Here is a 16,951-nt window from a genome sequence, read left to right on the forward strand (position 1 = left end):
CACGTCACACACGACCTGGTTTCATATTACCTATTTAAAACCCGAACGATTTGTTCAAATTCATGTCGCTTTTTCCTCCTTTTGGGGTCCTGGATCTCGTTGAAAAGTACTCATTTCCTTTCCGATCAACTCAATAGAGGAGTAATTATCGGGTTATTGGAGGTATTTAGAAAGTCCCTGTTCGATTTACGTTTTTTTTGGTGTTCTTGATTCCCTCAGCAGAAAAGATTTTGTCATTCTGCCATAGGCATTTATTGTTCTCCATTTATCGGGATCATTTGTTCCATTTAGGTTAATTCTATCAAGGAAAGATTATTCTTTGATGGGAACTTTTGTTGAATGTGCAGTTCATTGAGTTTTGTAGGATCCAGTTTGATTCTTTTGCCAGGAAAGATCACCCTTGGATTGAAATTGAGACAACCTTTCGACAAATACTGAGATTTTCCGGTTTTGTATTATCGAGTTAGTAATCATTTCGCAAGGAAAGTTAAATATTTGATTTAAGTTGTTAGAATATTTTGATTAATATTCAGTTTGTTTACTTGTGCATGATCAAATTAACAATATGCTCTTAGGAGCTATGAGACCCATTTGATTCGAATTTTTTCCTTATCTTTTCTTAATTTAATTTGTAATAGTTTTGCCTGTATATAAGAATAAAAAATTAAGAACAACTTTGTGCATAAATGGATGACAACAATAATAGTTACCCTCCATCTCCATACCCTTACAATCCCGCCTATGGTTATACTCATACTCCTGTGCCTCCAAATCAGTACCCACCTCAACCTTTGCATCTTCCTCCTGCTTCTGGTTCATACCCGTATCTACAGCATTCACATTATCCTACCACGCATAACACTATACATTCCATGCCCCTGAACTACCAGTATCCTGGTTCAGCACCACCACCGCCACCTCCTCCCACTCCTGCACCTTACCACCCACTACAGCATAGTTCCTATCCTTACCAGTACCATTCATACGCGTCTCCTCCTCCACCACCATCCGCTCCTCCTCAGCCGAACCCAGAGACCTTTGGGAGTTTCCAAAATGGTTCGTTTAGTTACCTCCATCATCAGTCATCTGGGAGGTTACAACTTCCAGACATTCAATCTGATATTCCTCCTAGAGTCAGCAGCGATTACTCCACTCACCATCAGTATCAGCATAGTTCATCATCTGTCAGTGATTCCATGTCGCATTATGATCATCAAAACGATAGTTCCCAGACATATCCTCCGCTTTACCCACCTATTGACGATCAATTGGCGTACATGAATTTATCTGATGATCACAGTAAGCCATCTGTATCTGCATCCCCTCCAGCCCCTTCATCTTCATCTAACGCCACCCCCCCGCAAAAATATCACTCGGGACCCTTGCCAATGACTGATAAATTTGATGGTTCTGGGATAATTTATGGGTATCCTAATACCTCATTTTCAAGTTTGGAAACATCTCCTGTCGCCCAGGGGCTGCCCTCTCATCCAGTATCATCACATGTATCAACACACTCAAATCCGTCACATGGTCAGGGTATGCAGCTAGTGCAAGTCTCACCCACAAAAACATCTTTGAAGGTTTTACTTTTACACGGGAACTTAGATGTATGGATATATGAAGCGAAAAACCTTCCAAACATGGATATGATTCACAAAACATTTGGGGATATGTTTAAATTTCCTGGAAACACGAGCAACAAAATTGAGGGGCAAGCACATAGTAAGATTACTAGTGATCCCTACGTCTCCATAACATTAATCGGAGCCACTATTGGAAGGACCTTTGTTATTGAAAATGATGAAAATCCTGTTTGGAGGCAAAATTTTATTCTCCCAGTAGCTCATTATGCTGCTGAAGTGAGCTTTGTTGTTAAGGATAATGATGTTGTGGGGTCACAGCATATAGGAACAGTGTCTCTTCCAGTTGAGCACATATATGGAGGAGGAAAACTTCAGGGGCAGTTTCCAATCCTTAATGCTAGTGGTAAACCCTGCAAGGCTGGAGCTGTTTTGAGTTTATCAATTCAGTACTACCCAATAGAGCAGCTGAGTATTTACCATCATGGAATTGGAGCCGGTCCCAATTATCAGGGAGTTCATGGGACATATTTTCCTCTTAGGAGAGGTGGGACAGTCACCCTTTATCAAGATTCACATGTACCTGATGGATCCCTCCCAAGTCTAAAACTAGACAATGGAATGCAATTCATAAATGGAAAGTGTTGGCGTGACATTTTCGAGGCAATACGTCATGCTCGGCGCTTCATTTATATAACCGGATGGTCAGTGTGGCACAAAGTTAGACTAGTTAGGGATGACAGTTCTATCTCTGATTCCACTTTGGGCGAACTGCTGAAGTCAAAGTCACAGGAAGGAGTAAGAGTGTTGCTTCTCGTATGGGACGACCCTACGTCAAGAAGCATATTGGGCTACAAAACAGTAAGCTTTACATTGCTCCAAATATTTAGAATAATACTACTGAGCTTACACCATCTGTAATGTCTCAAACAAATATATGAATTTGATTTTCTTTGCTAATTTTTGGGCACAATGCATCATTATTGTGGTTTTTTGCTTTCAAGAAAATCTTAAAATATATGGTTGTAAGGTTAGGTAGTCTTTAATATTTCTCGCCTTGCTATATAAGAATTGTGGATTTTCTAACATGGAAGCGAAAATCACAAATGTGCTATAGGTCATGGTGTAACCGTCCAAGATTTCTTTTAATTGATTTATCGAATGCTTGAAAATTGAGATGACACTAAAACAGAACAAGAAGCAAAATAGCAGGTTGGTCCAAGTAGACATTTTTTTTATTTAAAAAAGAACTGAACTCAAAATACTATTTTGGAGATCCTCATTCTCCTGGAGAGATGGATAAAATATTCCGACCTAGTGGCATTTTGATACCACCAGCTGCAAGTAAACAAAATTATAAGTAATCTAAAAATTGAAAAATTAAATCTACTATCCAAGGTTAATCGGTGTGCTTTGCTTGAGTTGCTGGCACGCATTGGCTTTTAGGGTATCTCCTACGGCTTCATTGAGTTTTCATTTCTCATACGCAATTTTTTAGAGGTCAATTTTCCTTACATAGTTTATTTGAAAGTTATCTCATTCTTTATAATAATATTCGGTGTGGGCAGGATGGAGTTATGCAAACTCATGATGAAGAAACTCGTCGATTTTTCAAGCACTCCTCTGTTCAAGTGCTACTTTGTCCTCGAGTGGCTGGAAAGCGTCACAGCTGGGTAAATCAGAGGGTATGTTTTCGGATGAACGAGTTCACTTAAATAATTTGTTATGCCAAATGCATTTGCAGCAGTCAAGTCTGCTGCTTCAAAAAGTTGTGTATACTTTATGTCGTATTTGAAATTTTTGGTGTTATAAAACTATAGATTTTGCATTGTTATAGTGGTCGTTCATATTGTGCAAAGGCGAACTGTAATTTTTTACAATTTGTTGACTAGGAAGTTGGAGTCATTTATACTCACCATCAGAAGACTGTGATTGTGGATGCTGATGCTGGAAACAACAGAAGGAGGATCATAGCTTTTCTAGGAGGACTGGACTTGTGTGATGGACGATATGATACTCCTCAGCATCCTATATTTAGAACACTTAATACTTTGCATTCAGACGACTATCACAACCCCACTTATACGGTAATTCATGTTCCTGTCTTCAGTGAATGTTTTCTCTGGGCATCTTAGGCTGCTATTCACTGCTGTAAATTTTTGTCTATTTACCAAATCTATGAAAAGTGGAACACCTTTAGATTCCCTTTATAGTCTTTCGCTGTTTTGTCAAGGACTGATTTTTATTATCCCATTTACATAGTAACCATTACAGGTGTACCCACTTGTCATGAGCTTTACCTGCCTGAAATTGAGACTTGTGTACAAGCTTGTAAGCTAATACGTGAAACTTTTGTGATAAAATGAAACGTTTTGACTTTTGCAATATGTTGGTATGAATTTGTACTTGAGCAGGGAAGTACTACTGGTTGTCCAAGAGAACCATGGCATGACCTGCACTGTAAAATTGATGGTCCCGCAGCATATGATGTTCTGACTAATTTTGAGGATCGGTGGAGAAAGGCTTCGAGACCCCATGGAATTAAAAAACTGAAAACGTCATCTGATGATGCTTTGCTCTCTATAGAAAGGATACCTGACATATTGGGGTTGTCCGATGCTCCTTGTGTAAGTGACGATGATCCTGAAAGTTGGCATGCACAGGTACATAATCAAGAAATTTTGACAGATTGCAAAAGTACCTTTTGTAACCGCCTACCGGTAATATGGGATCATTGTTATTGTGCTGTGATATGTTATGCAGGTATTTCGGTCCATCGATTCAAATTCGGTCAAAGGATTCCCAAAAGATCCTAAGGAGGCGACAATGAGGGTGAGCTGAAAACTAAATTCCTTGTGCTCAAATTATTGGTTACATATATTTTTTTACTAAATATTTTGTTAATTTTTTTGGAAATAGAACTTGGTATGTGGAAAGAATGTTCTTATAGATATGAGCATACATACAGCATATGTGAAGGCTATCCGTGCTGCCCAACATTTCATCTATATCGAAAATCAGTACTTCATTGGGTCCTCATACAACTGGAGTTCATACAAGGACATTGGTGAGAAACTGCCTTTCTTGTGTCGTTTTCTTAGCCCAAAATGTTCAGATATGTTTATTTATGTCACATGTTGCACACTCTAGTTAAAATTAATCCTATTGAAGTTTTACATGACACGTGTTCTGAACTTACCTCTTCCTGCCTGATCATGTGCCTGATCATGAGTTTGCGATAACCAGCTTGACCGTGATACCACAGCTATGGACATTAAATGCGTTGTCTTTCATGCAGGTGCTAATAATTTAATTCCAATGGAAATTGCTCTTAAAATTGCTGAAAAAATTAGAGCACATCAGAGGTTTGCTGCTTATATTGTTGTCCCTATGTGGCCTGAAGGTAATCCAACAGGGGCTGCAACACAGAGGATTTTATTCTGGCAGGTATGCACTGCCTGTAGTGATGAACTTTTATACAAATCAAGAAGATCAAAGTTTCATCAACACTTTCCGATCATCTAAATATGTGTGGCTTATGCTTGATTCCTAATCATCAGGGTTCGAATAAAAACATTTTCAAATTTCATGTGTCGCTTCGCCTTTCTAAAAAATTGTCTCCCTCCCTCAACTAATCTATGGATCTGCAACCTATAATCATTTTGTGTGGAGTTCTGTTAATTGATGATCTTTTTTCCCAGCATAAGACAATGCAAATGATGTATGAAACTATTCACAAGGCTTTAGTGGAGGTTGGGCTTGAGGACGCTTACTCGCCGCAAGATTATTTAAATTTTTACTGCCTTGGCAACCGAGAGACTCTCGATTCCTGTGATCTCTCTGAGAGTGTTACCTCATCAAACACTCCCCAGGTACTCCATTCTCTATGATATTTCAAGTATTATGATTTTTTTTATATTGAAGTTTTATTAACTTCATTTCCAGGGACTTAGCAGGAAAAACCGAAGATTTATGATTTATGTTCATTCTAAAGGTATGATAGTGGATGATGAATATGTAATACTGGGATCTGCAAACATTAATCAAAGATCGATGGAGGGTACTCGAGACACGGAGATTGCAATGGGTGCTTATCAGCCTCATCACACATGGGCAAGAAGATTATCGAGCCCCCGTGGACAGGTATCCTCATAAAATCTGAATGTACACTGCTCACAAATCTGCATAATATTAACGATGGGAAAGTTAATCAATATGCTAAAAATCTGTGAATCAAGAAAATTTATCAAAGTTGGCCATTAAATTGATTGAATGCTGATGAGTAAAATAGAATACCAGTTTTTATCGAAAAAGGTCCTTGGGTGACCCCCTTTTCTTGGTGGTTCTTGCTGTTAAGAAAACCGAGTGGGGAATTCCTTGTATGTGCTTATTTGTGCCTTGGTCGAGTGCCCCCACCCTGTTTGCTTGGTTGTGAAATTTAATAAATGAGACAAAATAGAGGTTCTAGAAAATTAAATTATGGGCCGGGGAGTTATCAGTTTTTTCTCCTTTTCAGTGTAGCAGAAATGTACACCTCCATACGAAAATTTAGGAGGGCGGCAGCCCCTTTTGGTCACCCCTTGTTTTTCAGTGGCCATAAGCCACCAAAGCTTCAGAATTAAATTAAATTGCATCTTATTAGACTCTCACTCGTACTTCGCGTGCCTTTTTCTACAGATATATGGATACAGAATGTCTCTGTGGGCTGAACATATTGGAGTACTAGAGGACTGCTTTACTCGACCCGATTCTCTCGAATGTGTTAGACGTGTTAGATCGATGGGGGAGGCTAACTGGAACCAGTTTGCATCAAATGAGGTATCAGAAATGAGGGGACACCTTCTTAAGTATCCAGTTGACGTTGACCGGAAAGGCAAAGTGAAGCCGCTCCCCAACTGTGAGACATTCCCTGATGTTGGAGGGAACATAGTTGGATCGTTTCTTGCCATCCAGGAAAATCTGACGATTTAAGACACAACGCCATACTTAATTGGAAAGCAGCGTCCTTTTTGGTTGGTTGTACGCTTCTCTGGCAGCAGAAGTGTCGAGGATGCTTTCAAGGGAAAAAAGTTTCAACGTTACATTTAACTTCTCTTCTGAGTCTACTGTGTAATTAATCTCTACTTTCAGGAAAATTTCTTATTTTTGCATGAATGATCCAAATCTTGGTTATCCCGGATTGAATGTTTTGAGTATTGCCAAATTTTGACTAAAATGATTGGCAAAAAATGCATCCCGATCAAATCACTGCACTGTTTTACGTGGTTTGGATCTGCACTCAAAATCTCAGGTACCGTCCCTTCGAAATAAGCGAGGTAGTCCATGCACCACCGAGTTAAATTTTCTCTTATAACTTTCATACGTTGATTATTCAAGTACTAAGATTTCGCCGCATCCGATTATGCTCCGGCATCACAAAAAAAAAGGTACCGCAAATGAGATATTTAGTTTCAAGTTTATACGTCCTGTGATCATCATGAACGATCATCAACCGAGACTGTCGACACCCTAAAAAAATAAACAAATATTAATTGTTCGATTTATTAATAATAACAAAAACAATAATGTTGATGATTAATAAACCATTTCATGATGATAAGAACCCCGATTTATTGTCCTCAAAAAATTTAAGAATTGATAACTAGTTTCGACCTTGGTTTTGGTATGAATTATACATATAATATATGATGCCTTCATAATTAAATGTCGACACAAATTGCTACTGTGGCAGTGAACATTTGCGTTTATCTGATATTGGAGAGCACTCGTTTGCTTTTTATCAAACCTTTTGTTTCCCCTTCTTGAGTTTATCAAGTTCTTCTTCAGCATTCTGCAGCTGTACTCTTAGACTTGACACTCTCTGCTCCAGCTCTTCTACCGTTCCTCGAGGTATGGATGGTTGATAAGGTGATAAGAAATGTTGTGAAAATGCTTTCAAGGCCTCAATCCCACAAACCTGTTGAATATGGAGACCGGTCCATCACAGAAATATTAGATGAATTAAATAAAATCAATCTGGAAAAAACTACGGTATTTTGTTATTTATCTACCTCTTGTGGAAGCAAAGGTAACTTGGTTATGTTAAAATCGTCATATAACATGTAAAACTGATGCATGTACTTTTGTTGCATTCGCATTCTAGCTTGTAGCAACTTTGATTCGACAGCTGAAAAAAAGTAAGACAGAACAGGAGTGATTTTAGGTAGTTAAAGTTTACTGTTTAAACTAAAGGACTGCTCCACCATGTTTCAGCGGTACCTTCTTCATCAAAAATTACTTGATTAATGATGATATTATGTGTATCAATCTCAAATTTAGTAAGTTCTTGAACAAGCCGTTCAGTTTCGTACAAAGACAGGAATTCTGGTATGCAAACGCAGACAAAAGTAGTCAAATCCTGCAAAAGACAAAAAGAGGCATCACTTCGAGGAATAACTGAATGCTACAAAAATGAAAATTAACTGTGAGCTTCGCCTACAGGATGATGTCTGGTCAAATTTTAAATTTTCAGCTACTCCAAAGAAATGATTAATTAATATGCATAGAATTGTGGAATTCATAAGTTTTAACTGTTGTACGACCCCAGATTCCACAAATCACTTTCTATAGACATTGTGATAAACCAGAAATGTATATCCCGAACAACGCAAATATCATCTTACAGGATCCTTGAACTGCTTGTTCACTTGTTCAATCACATCTTTCATGCCCTCGAGCTTCCCTAAAATGGCATCTTCACCAAATTCATCATCAACACCAAAAAGGCGAGTCATCTGCCAATTAAAAGATTGAAGCAACTTATTAGCGTATCAAAGCAAAAAAAAAAAAAAAAGATAGTAATGAAACACCTGATTCTGAAAAAATGTAGCAAAACTCATTTTTAAATAAGAGCTATAAAGGATGTAAAATAAAGAAAATTGGTTGTGCTCATCCTGGACGAGGAAAAGCGATATAATCTATCAACCAAGCCATGGGTGTTTGAGCGATTGATAAATGTTGCTAGTGTTTCAATGTCAAGAGTCGTCCATTAATGCGACCCAAAACAAAACCTTAGATCATTATCATCAATTTGTATCACCAATATTTAAGACAGAAACAAATGCATTAGGCATGTTTTTGCAGTGTGTGAAAAAACCAGATTTAACTTTCGGTCTTACTCCCATTTACACGATTAGCATCATCTGATGAGGTTACCATAAGCATACCTCAGAAATTTCAAGTTTGGGAATGCATTATAGAAAAAACTGAACTTGATTGACCTTCAAATTAAACTTCACCAATTCGTTTTATACATCATTAGCTTTCCTTGAAAATTCAGGTTTGCCTTTCATCTTTGTTCTAATTGGGTAAGTGTCATTTAAAAAAAAATATTATGTGTCATCTGTCAACAGAAAAAGTGAATATCGAGCTCAAACCCCTAAAAAGCTCAAGATCCATACAAAAAGAATCATAATAAACCAAAGAAAAGATGGTGTATTTGCAAATCTTGATTGGAGGGGGAAAAGACAAACTTTGGAGAGGCTGGATTGATCCCTTCCATTAACTGTACTCACAATGGCCCACACCCCACTCCAAAGAGAAGCAAAAACAAAATAAATTTGCCCTTTATTATCATTTTTGGCCTTTCGGTTCCATCTTCTATTTGATTTCATCAATTTCATCATATATGCAAAACCTCCCAGCATTACCACAGAGAACATGAAAAAAAAACTACATGCCATGAGTATGTATATGTTCAAATAACCTGAACCTAATACAAAAGCAGTCAAGTACACAACTACTTCAAACATTTGGCAAACATAAACTACTTGATCCTTGAAGAATATGAGTTGCACTCACATGTAGAACTACATTTCGATTTCAATGCATGAAAACTCTTTTAGAAGAACATTTTGGTGTTAGTTTGTGAATATTGACCAACTGTCTTCGTGTTAAAGCTATTCTAATACAAGCTCACCTGACTCAACAAGCCACCAAATTTATTTTTCAAACTCATCATTTTTGCAAGCCCTTTTTCTAGTGTTGAAGGAAATTGTAGCAGGCGAAGAGTATGGCCAGTTGGAGCAGTATCAAACACTATCACAGAATAATCCATAGTTTGCACTAACCTGCATAAGATATTTCAGGACAAGTTTGAAATATGAGATGATCGATAAACAAAAATAATATGTGATCCATGATAAATATCCAATTAATAAATTGCAGCCCAAACTTGAAATTTGGAATATTTCAAAACATCAAATCAAACAATCATCACGCAAACTATTTTCAATCAAAATGTAATAAAAGGCAATAGATCAGATAAAAGAATCTAAAAGGCTTCGTAAGAGCAGTACATAATGAAGATAAATGTGGCTGGCCAGTATACAAGACAAAGTTGGAGTTGACGTCATCTTATTTTTAACTTGATATCATTAACGACTTGAGCTACACATTTTTAACTTCACACGTGGAAGAAAAACTTACAAGGAGTGCCAATTGAATAAAATTCCATAATTCTTGTCAGATAATTTCAAAATACAGGCACTCCATCACAAGATCTAATGTTTGTATTGAAAAATTTTCAGCAAACAACATGAACAAACGAGGTCAGGCAGCACATACTTCTTTGAAAAGAACTTCATGAGAAAGGACTAAGATTAAAAAAAGCCCGAACACACAAAACTCAAAACTGAACTGCATAAAGAATACGTGAAAGTAGAAAGAGCAGACCAAGTTGTGGTTTCTAATTCACTCAAATATATCCCAGACATCAAAAGTTTATAATTTCGAAGCACTAACAACGTGAGCTTACTTCAGCATTTCTGCAAAACTCATAGCCTCATCGATTCCTGGGATAGAATTTGCTAAATCTGATAAAAATCCATCAGTCATATCCGACCCGAGACTTTCATCGTGTTCCACGTTTGGATCAACTTCCTAAAGAAAGAGCACACTTAATCACACTTTAAGAAGCAATACTTTGCAGAAACCCAGCCATACCCAGACAAACACAACGCGCGCATGAATTTTCTGCATGACAGACTGAACCAAACCAGATTACTTCTATTCTACACTACAGACTGAACCAAACCAAAATCTAGTTTGATACAATAACTTGCCTTCTAAAATCTATCCAAAGACATGAATTGATCCAAGAAAAAGGTAGGAATTACTCTTGTTTGTTGATTAAACCTTGTTAATGATTAATATGTTATGGCCCACAGAACTCAACTCGAATATAAAGAAAATTTTCAAGCAAAGAAATATCAAAAGCAAGAATAACAAAAATAGAAGTTTTTTTTGGGAAGGGGCAATAATTGCCCCTATATCAAGAGAGTGGTTGATTACGGTGTTTGAACTGCTATATGATTTATCGAGTTGTATTGTATTGTTACCATTAACAATAATTTTTTTATTAAACAACAAGCGTTTGATTCTGTAATCGGTATTAGAGTCAAGTCAATGGTTCGATTCCTATAAATTGCAAGTTAGTGCAATCATCGGGAGTTGTATTATCAGTTGTCACTCTTGGGAGGATTAATGAAATTGGTGATCATACAATTAAAAAAAATCAGTTGTACTGCCATTACCAATTACCAACTATAGGTTTTGATAATTCAGTAAAGGTTTGGTCTTACTGCTTTCCAGGTAGTAATCAACCCAAATGTGATAATTAATTACCGCATCTTTTAACAAATTTGCGACTTAAGAGAGGAAAAATTACTTAGATTTATGGGCAGAGAAAGAATCCTACTTATCATAATTTAAAACTACAAAGCTTGGGGACCAACCAATCCAGTAAGAGTTTTAGTGATCCACAACAAGAGGAAAAAACTAAGCCAAGGGAGGGTTTTCCAAGAAAACAAAGAGAAATGGAGACACGAAAAATAAAAATTTAATTGTGTCCAAAAAAATCAAAACCTCAAAAACTAAAATTTCGATTCAATGTCACATTTCCACATCTCCAGATATCAAACCAACCTAACAAACGCCGAGAGTTTTATATTCGTATAAAAGAGAAAGAAAGGTAAATTACCATGGCGTACAAGTTGGAGTAGCCATTAACAAGGGTAGGGGTCTTGGTAAACCTCTGCTGGAACGCATCACTCAAATTATGAGCAGGATCGGTGGAGATTATAAGCACAGAGGAGCGCACCCGTGCAAAAAGGGTAGCAAGAATAGAGCTACATGTGGTCTTCCCGACGCCGCCTTTCCCCCCTACGAACACCCACTTCAGCGAATCCTGCTCCAATATGTTCTGCACGGTTCCCTCCGGCAAATCTTCGGTGGAACCCATCAATCAATTTCGATCGAAACACGATGATTATCCTGCTCCGCGGATGCTGGAAAGGCTCTCGTTCTTTGCAGTTCGATAAAGATTTTGTAGTATCCGAGTTAGAGAAGGAAATTTCAGAAGAGAGTATCATCTAATTATACAATTAACAAAAAATTAGTTTAGATTAATTATTTAGGAGATTATTATTTTATAACAATGAAATTTGGTCATAAATCGAATCGATTTGTCTACTTTAAGTCTTTAACCTAATGATAAAAACTTGTGTGAGATCGTATTTGTGAGACGGATCTCTTATTTGAGTAAATACATGAAAAAGTATTACTTTTTATGCTAAGAGTATTACTTTTTATTATGAATATGAATAGATCCGTGAGACGATCTCACGTGACACCCACTCTTAACTATATTAATTAAATTTCGAAAACATTATTCAACAATTTTTTCATCGACTTTACCTTAAAAAATGTGATATTTTTCTTAAGATGGTCTAGAATAATTAAATTCCCAATTATTCATTAAGAAACTTCAAATATTTAAGTTGAAAAATAAATTAAATAAAAACATTTTTAAAAAATAATAAATAAATACGTATATTTGAATAGTCATAAATTTATGATGTAAGAACAAGTGTTCTATTAAACTTATACATTAACGCAATAATAAGTATATAAAAAATGTTAGGATAATTGCATCCACGTATTGGACATTATACGAAAAACTGAACACAATTCTAAAGAAAAGGATGTGAAAATAGCTCCATGACCACTTCATGTAGTACCTTGACAATTGACATGGCGAATAAATGAAAGCTAAGTTACATTACAGGAAATGCCAGTGAGCAATCAATTTCAAACCAAAGGTCTCTTTTCTTCGTCTTCTTGAATCCCGGTTTGAAATGCGACATCTTCCCTTGGCGGCGTATTTTCAATCTTGGCATGGGGAATTAGATGTTGCACGCTCCTCTGAAGGCTTATAATCAGGCAACATCTTTAACACGATGCCCATTGCTATCAGCAATATCCCACTTATATGTTGTTCGATTAGAGGTTTGGTGAAAATCATATACGATAACAGTAATGTCACAGCTTTTCTAGCAGTCGTTATCTGTATGAAGTTTGTTTCGATATGAACATGAATATCATCAAAGACTAAGTGTGGCAATGACTGGGAAAAGAAAGGTCAAGGTACAAAAGAGTAAGATGGCATGGGAGTGAACGCAAAAAATGATTGCAAGTGTTAATTTAGATACTTCAATTTATTGTATTTTGAAATGTAATTTCATAGGAATCTGACCTTTCTTTTATAAAATCTATAAGAGAGGACATTTGCTCGCCCCCTTTTAGTGTGATTCTTTAGTTAATGGGTGTGCTGAACTGTTCAAGAAATGGTGATACAAATGTATTTGGCGATGTCGAAACCAACTATTTTTGGAAAAAATATGATAGTGTTCCAAAATATTTAGACTGAGAAACCTGTCAGCCGCCGCCTGTGATACGCATGTCAACAGTTGCTCATGGTTGTTAGATCAACAGACCGTGAGAGTTGCAAATTGAAAGTAAAGAAGCGCGACTTTCACGTACCATGGCAGTGGTGGCAGCACCAAACAGAGCAATGAGAGAAAGGACGGACACTTGTCCAATAAAAGTGGCCATGGCTTCAAACACAAGAACTCCATATACATAAAGATGCTGTATTGAAAACCAATATAAATGAAAATAAATACCATTTAACTTGAATACATACATGCCTTTGTTCAGGAAAATTAGTTAGTAGTTAAATAATCCATACTTCTGAGCACGCAGTCCAGGCCTTCAATAGTTCTCCTGTGACCAGCATTGGTGGGATCAAGAAAGGCATGCCAACGAGGGTCGAGCAGAAGAGCATTTCTGTCTATTATAAGATTGGATTGATTAACAAAATATAAATGATTATTTATGGTCGACAATATGCATGACCACCAAAAAAGGAAAAAGAAATTACATTGACAATGTACCTTACCTGCATTGTATCAGGGTTCATGGTAAAGATAGCTTCTTGTAAATTCCCAAGAAATGAATCCATAATCAATGCACTAGATACCATCATGCAAGACACCAATCACACTGAAGTTAGGAGACGTTTGGGCATCTGCTAAGGTGAAAAGAATCAAGTCAACAACCAAAAGTACGACGGATAAATATTCTTGAGGCGGATACTTTCGTCTAAGTCCGGGAATGAAAGAGCCCATTATCATCACCGGTATTACCTGGAATTCGTAAATAGTGGATGAGGAACGAGTGGACATGATAAAAAATTAACAAAAAATATCACATCAACAATGATAAAAGAGAGATAGACCAACGTTTCAGCAAAAAACAGTCAATTTCATTGGACTGTTCAATCTTTCAATTATCTCGGACAACACAGCCCCAATTTAAGCCATAAAAAATGTTTCTTCAAGTAATAGAAAAATAGTTATTTTTCACCTTAGTTGATTTGAACATGATTTGTGCCGGATAATTGCAGAAAAGCAAGAGAACCTTTCGTAAGTCCATTGGAACCCATAAGCACGGCAGAGAGCTTCACATAAGTTTCCACGGATTCACCATTTTCTTGGTGGTCACGACGATTTTTCACCGTCGTCTTTAGACGTCTACGACAATGGTTTTTCACCATTGTTTTTTACCGTACTTTTAACCACGGTCTCTTTAACAATGGTTTTACAAGACCTACGACAACAGTTTTTCACCGTCGTCTTTGATATCTACGACAACGATTTTTCACCGTTGTCTTTGAACACACCATTTAACAATAGGGGACTTTAACGACAGTCTATACAACAAAAACCGTTATCTTTCGTCTTTTTTCTTGGTGCGAAAACCCACTTAAGAACCATGCAAAGATTAGATTTTAAACCATTCTCATCAATTCTAACTCAGCCCAGAACGTACAACCAGCATTACCAACTAGGGACAGGTCTCGAACGAAAAAAAGGAAACCGAATTCAATAATAAAAACTTAGTCCAGCAGATAGTTTTTCAGAAACGAACAAAAAAAAATTATTTTCCTTTCTTGGTTACCACACTTACTGGTCAGCACTCAGCAGTCTGTGCTCAGTCTAGTAGAATCGAAAGCTAAGAAACGGCGGAGACAGAGAAGTGATGCAGGATGAGAGAGAGATGGGTCTCGCTGGCACCGCGATCATTTTACTCCTGTGAATATGTTTACTCACTCAGCAAAGACTCGCGTTGGTTCTCCCTGCCGCCGCTCTATTGGTTCAAATTTATCCACATTAGGAAATGTCCGCCACCTGTAGGGTGACAATTAAAAAAGGCTATAAGGCTATAATTCTTTTTTTTTTTTTGCCCTTTTGCTTACAAAAAAAATTACGTCGATAGACTAATTCACAACGATAATGTATAACTTTCATTTCATGGCCGGCTTTGGAGTTCTTGATAAGAATCTGATAACTTCAGTCCATGCACCCATTTTTCATTTCGTCTGATCCCGTTATACTGAGTCGGATTATTTACAGCGTAAATAACGTTATCAGAGAACTCCAAATTATAATTTTTAATTATCATTACAATTAACAGTCATGTTGACAAGTTAAAGTTAATTAGTTTATAAATCATATTTTAATTATTTTCAATATTAAAATTCAACGCAGCCTTGATCAGAAAGCTAGAGAGACGTGTTGCAATAACATTCATGTGAATTGTAAGCTTCTTTTACATTTTTCTGATGGATTTATACCATACTAAAATAACACTACAAATTTGCGCAGATTTTCTTGTTTGAGGATTCAGACTTCTTTCTTGGACCATAAAAGATTCAAAATGGCTTCCAAGCCTTAGGCAGTCGAAACCAGGTCTATTAAATGAAGGGATCAGAAGAGGAATTCATTTGAGCTGGAACGTGTTAATTTTTTTTATTTTTTTCTCAATCACCATGGATCGGAGACTCGGTGCTGAATGTTGGTGGAACAATGACAGAAGAAGAAACCTTGAATCTTTTACTTCTACAGCACTGATCATTCCCAATCCCACAACTTGTAATCCACCCAACCATTTGATCCTTACAGACTTCTCCCACTTCCGATCCCTTTGAATCCAACCCGAATCCAAAATACGGGTCTCTGCTGTAATTCGGTCCGCTAGAGCTCTCCCCATAAGCTTTGTCATCGCGAACATGAGGCACGATCACACTCGGTTTCACCATATTATGATCGATGATTCTCTTGATGTCAGAAGGGTTTTCTTGGCACATGATTATATCCCTTGACGTGAAAAATACTAGCAAAAGTGAAGTGATCGCTTACCCTGCTTCTATTCGCCGAGTTTCTGGCCATGACACTCTGCAGATTCTTGCTGAATTTGGCCTTCAACGAAGAGAAACCTAGCCCATATTTGGTATCAGCCTCGTCATCTCTCTCGTTTGCATTGGTGAGACAGGGTTGGTTCCTCTTGGGATCCGTCGCCACGAAGTTGGTGCGTGCGTTTTCTCCTCGGATGGCACGAGCAGCCTCATCATAGGCTCGTGCGGCTTCTTCGGGTGTGTCGTATGTCCCGAGCCATAGCCGGACTCGTTGAGACGAGTCTTTGATCTCCGCCACCCATCTGCCGGACGGCCTCTGCCTTACGCCAATGAATCGACGTTGTGATGTATTAGATTTCGCAATCTTCGCCGTGGCAACTGTAGTTTTGACTATGTCGCATCCAGCCATAATATTTCAAAGGCTTTTTGAAGTATGTGTTAAATTTAAAAAGCCTCGTGCTCTGCGTTCATACTAATTGGTCTCTGTATATGTAATAATCCATCATGAACATTAATATAAAATCTCGGATTTTCTATTTTAATATAACTTTACAATTTATCTATAAATGCATGCGTAAAACAACGACGATATGTTCTAATTTATTTAAAAATGATGCGTAAATCTTCTCCATTATTTGTTTTTTGTACCTATCCTAGTTCCTAATATACCAATTTTCTTGTGCTTAATTAAATTAATCTCAGTCGCTATCATCTTAATTGGCTTTTGAATAGCAAAATCGATAATCAGACAAAGGTCATTATGCACAAATTTGGATTAGTGGATAGTTGGCTA

At 37.2% G+C, this 16,951-nt stretch overlaps 2 protein-coding genes and 1 pseudogene across 3 annotated transcripts; 1 reads left to right on the top strand and 2 right to left on the bottom strand.

Moving 5' to 3' along the window:
- The first annotated feature begins 25 nt into the window (after positions 1 to 25).
- On the top strand, positions 26 to 6,737 carry LOC140809222 (phospholipase D gamma 1-like). 2 transcript variants are annotated; one of them, XM_073166753.1, is made up of 10 exons: positions 30 to 2,444; positions 3,152 to 3,268; positions 3,476 to 3,670; positions 3,998 to 4,246; positions 4,347 to 4,415; positions 4,503 to 4,650; positions 4,882 to 5,030; positions 5,285 to 5,455; positions 5,529 to 5,726; positions 6,261 to 6,737. In XM_073166753.1, the coding sequence occupies exons 1-10, from the start codon at positions 687 to 689 to the stop codon at positions 6,552 to 6,554; spliced, it is 3,348 nt and encodes a 1,115-aa protein (XP_073022854.1). In that variant the 5' UTR covers positions 30 to 686; the 3' UTR covers positions 6,555 to 6,737. The 2 variants fall into 2 exon arrangements, with proteins under 2 accessions (XP_073022855.1, XP_073022854.1); XM_073166754.1 differs by lacking the exon at positions 6,261 to 6,737 and having other exon boundaries at positions 26 to 2,444; positions 5,578 to 5,718.
- Positions 6,738 to 7,291: 554 nt separating this feature from the next.
- Positions 7,292 to 11,978, bottom strand: LOC140809223 (ATPase GET3A-like). Its single transcript, XM_073166755.1, has 7 exons — positions 11,602 to 11,978; positions 10,378 to 10,502; positions 9,541 to 9,691; positions 8,246 to 8,356; positions 7,842 to 7,980; positions 7,634 to 7,749; positions 7,292 to 7,539 (listed from the first exon to the last, which is right to left on the bottom strand). The coding sequence occupies exons 1-7, from the start codon at positions 11,860 to 11,862 to the stop codon at positions 7,363 to 7,365; spliced, it is 1,080 nt and encodes a 359-aa protein (XP_073022856.1). The 5' UTR covers positions 11,863 to 11,978; the 3' UTR covers positions 7,292 to 7,362.
- Positions 11,979 to 12,536: 558 nt separating this feature from the next.
- LOC140810492 (UDP-galactose/UDP-glucose transporter 4-like) lies at positions 12,537 to 16,062 on the bottom strand (annotated as a pseudogene).
- Between the last annotated feature and the right edge of the window lie 889 nt (positions 16,063 to 16,951).

The sequence above is a fragment of the Primulina eburnea genome, chromosome 13 (genome assembly GCF_022965805.1).
Source record: "Primulina eburnea isolate SZY01 chromosome 13, ASM2296580v1, whole genome shotgun sequence".
In the NCBI taxonomy this organism is placed as follows: domain Eukaryota; kingdom Viridiplantae; phylum Streptophyta; class Magnoliopsida; order Lamiales; family Gesneriaceae; genus Primulina; species Primulina eburnea.

Coding starts and splice junctions, on each gene's coding strand:
- LOC140809223 (XM_073166755.1), bottom strand. CDS start 11,862: ATGGGTTCCACCGAAGATTTGCCGGAGGGAACCGTGCAGAACATATTG. Junction 9,692..10,377: donor AGTTTTGCAGAAATGCTGAA/GTAAGCTCACGT, acceptor TATCTTATGCAG/GTTAGTGCAAACTATGGATT. Junction 7,981..8,245: donor ACAAGCAGTTCAAGGATCCT/GTAAGATGATAT, acceptor TGTCTTTTGCAG/GATTTGACTACTTTTGTCTG.
- LOC140809222 (XM_073166753.1), top strand. CDS start 687: ATGGATGACAACAATAATAGTTACCCTCCATCTCCATACCCTTACAAT. Junction 4,416..4,502: donor CTAAGGAGGCGACAATGAGG/GTGAGCTGAAAA, acceptor TTTTGGAAATAG/AACTTGGTATGTGGAAAGAA. Junction 4,651..4,881: donor GAGTTCATACAAGGACATTG/GTGAGAAACTGC, acceptor TCTTTCATGCAG/GTGCTAATAATTTAATTCCA.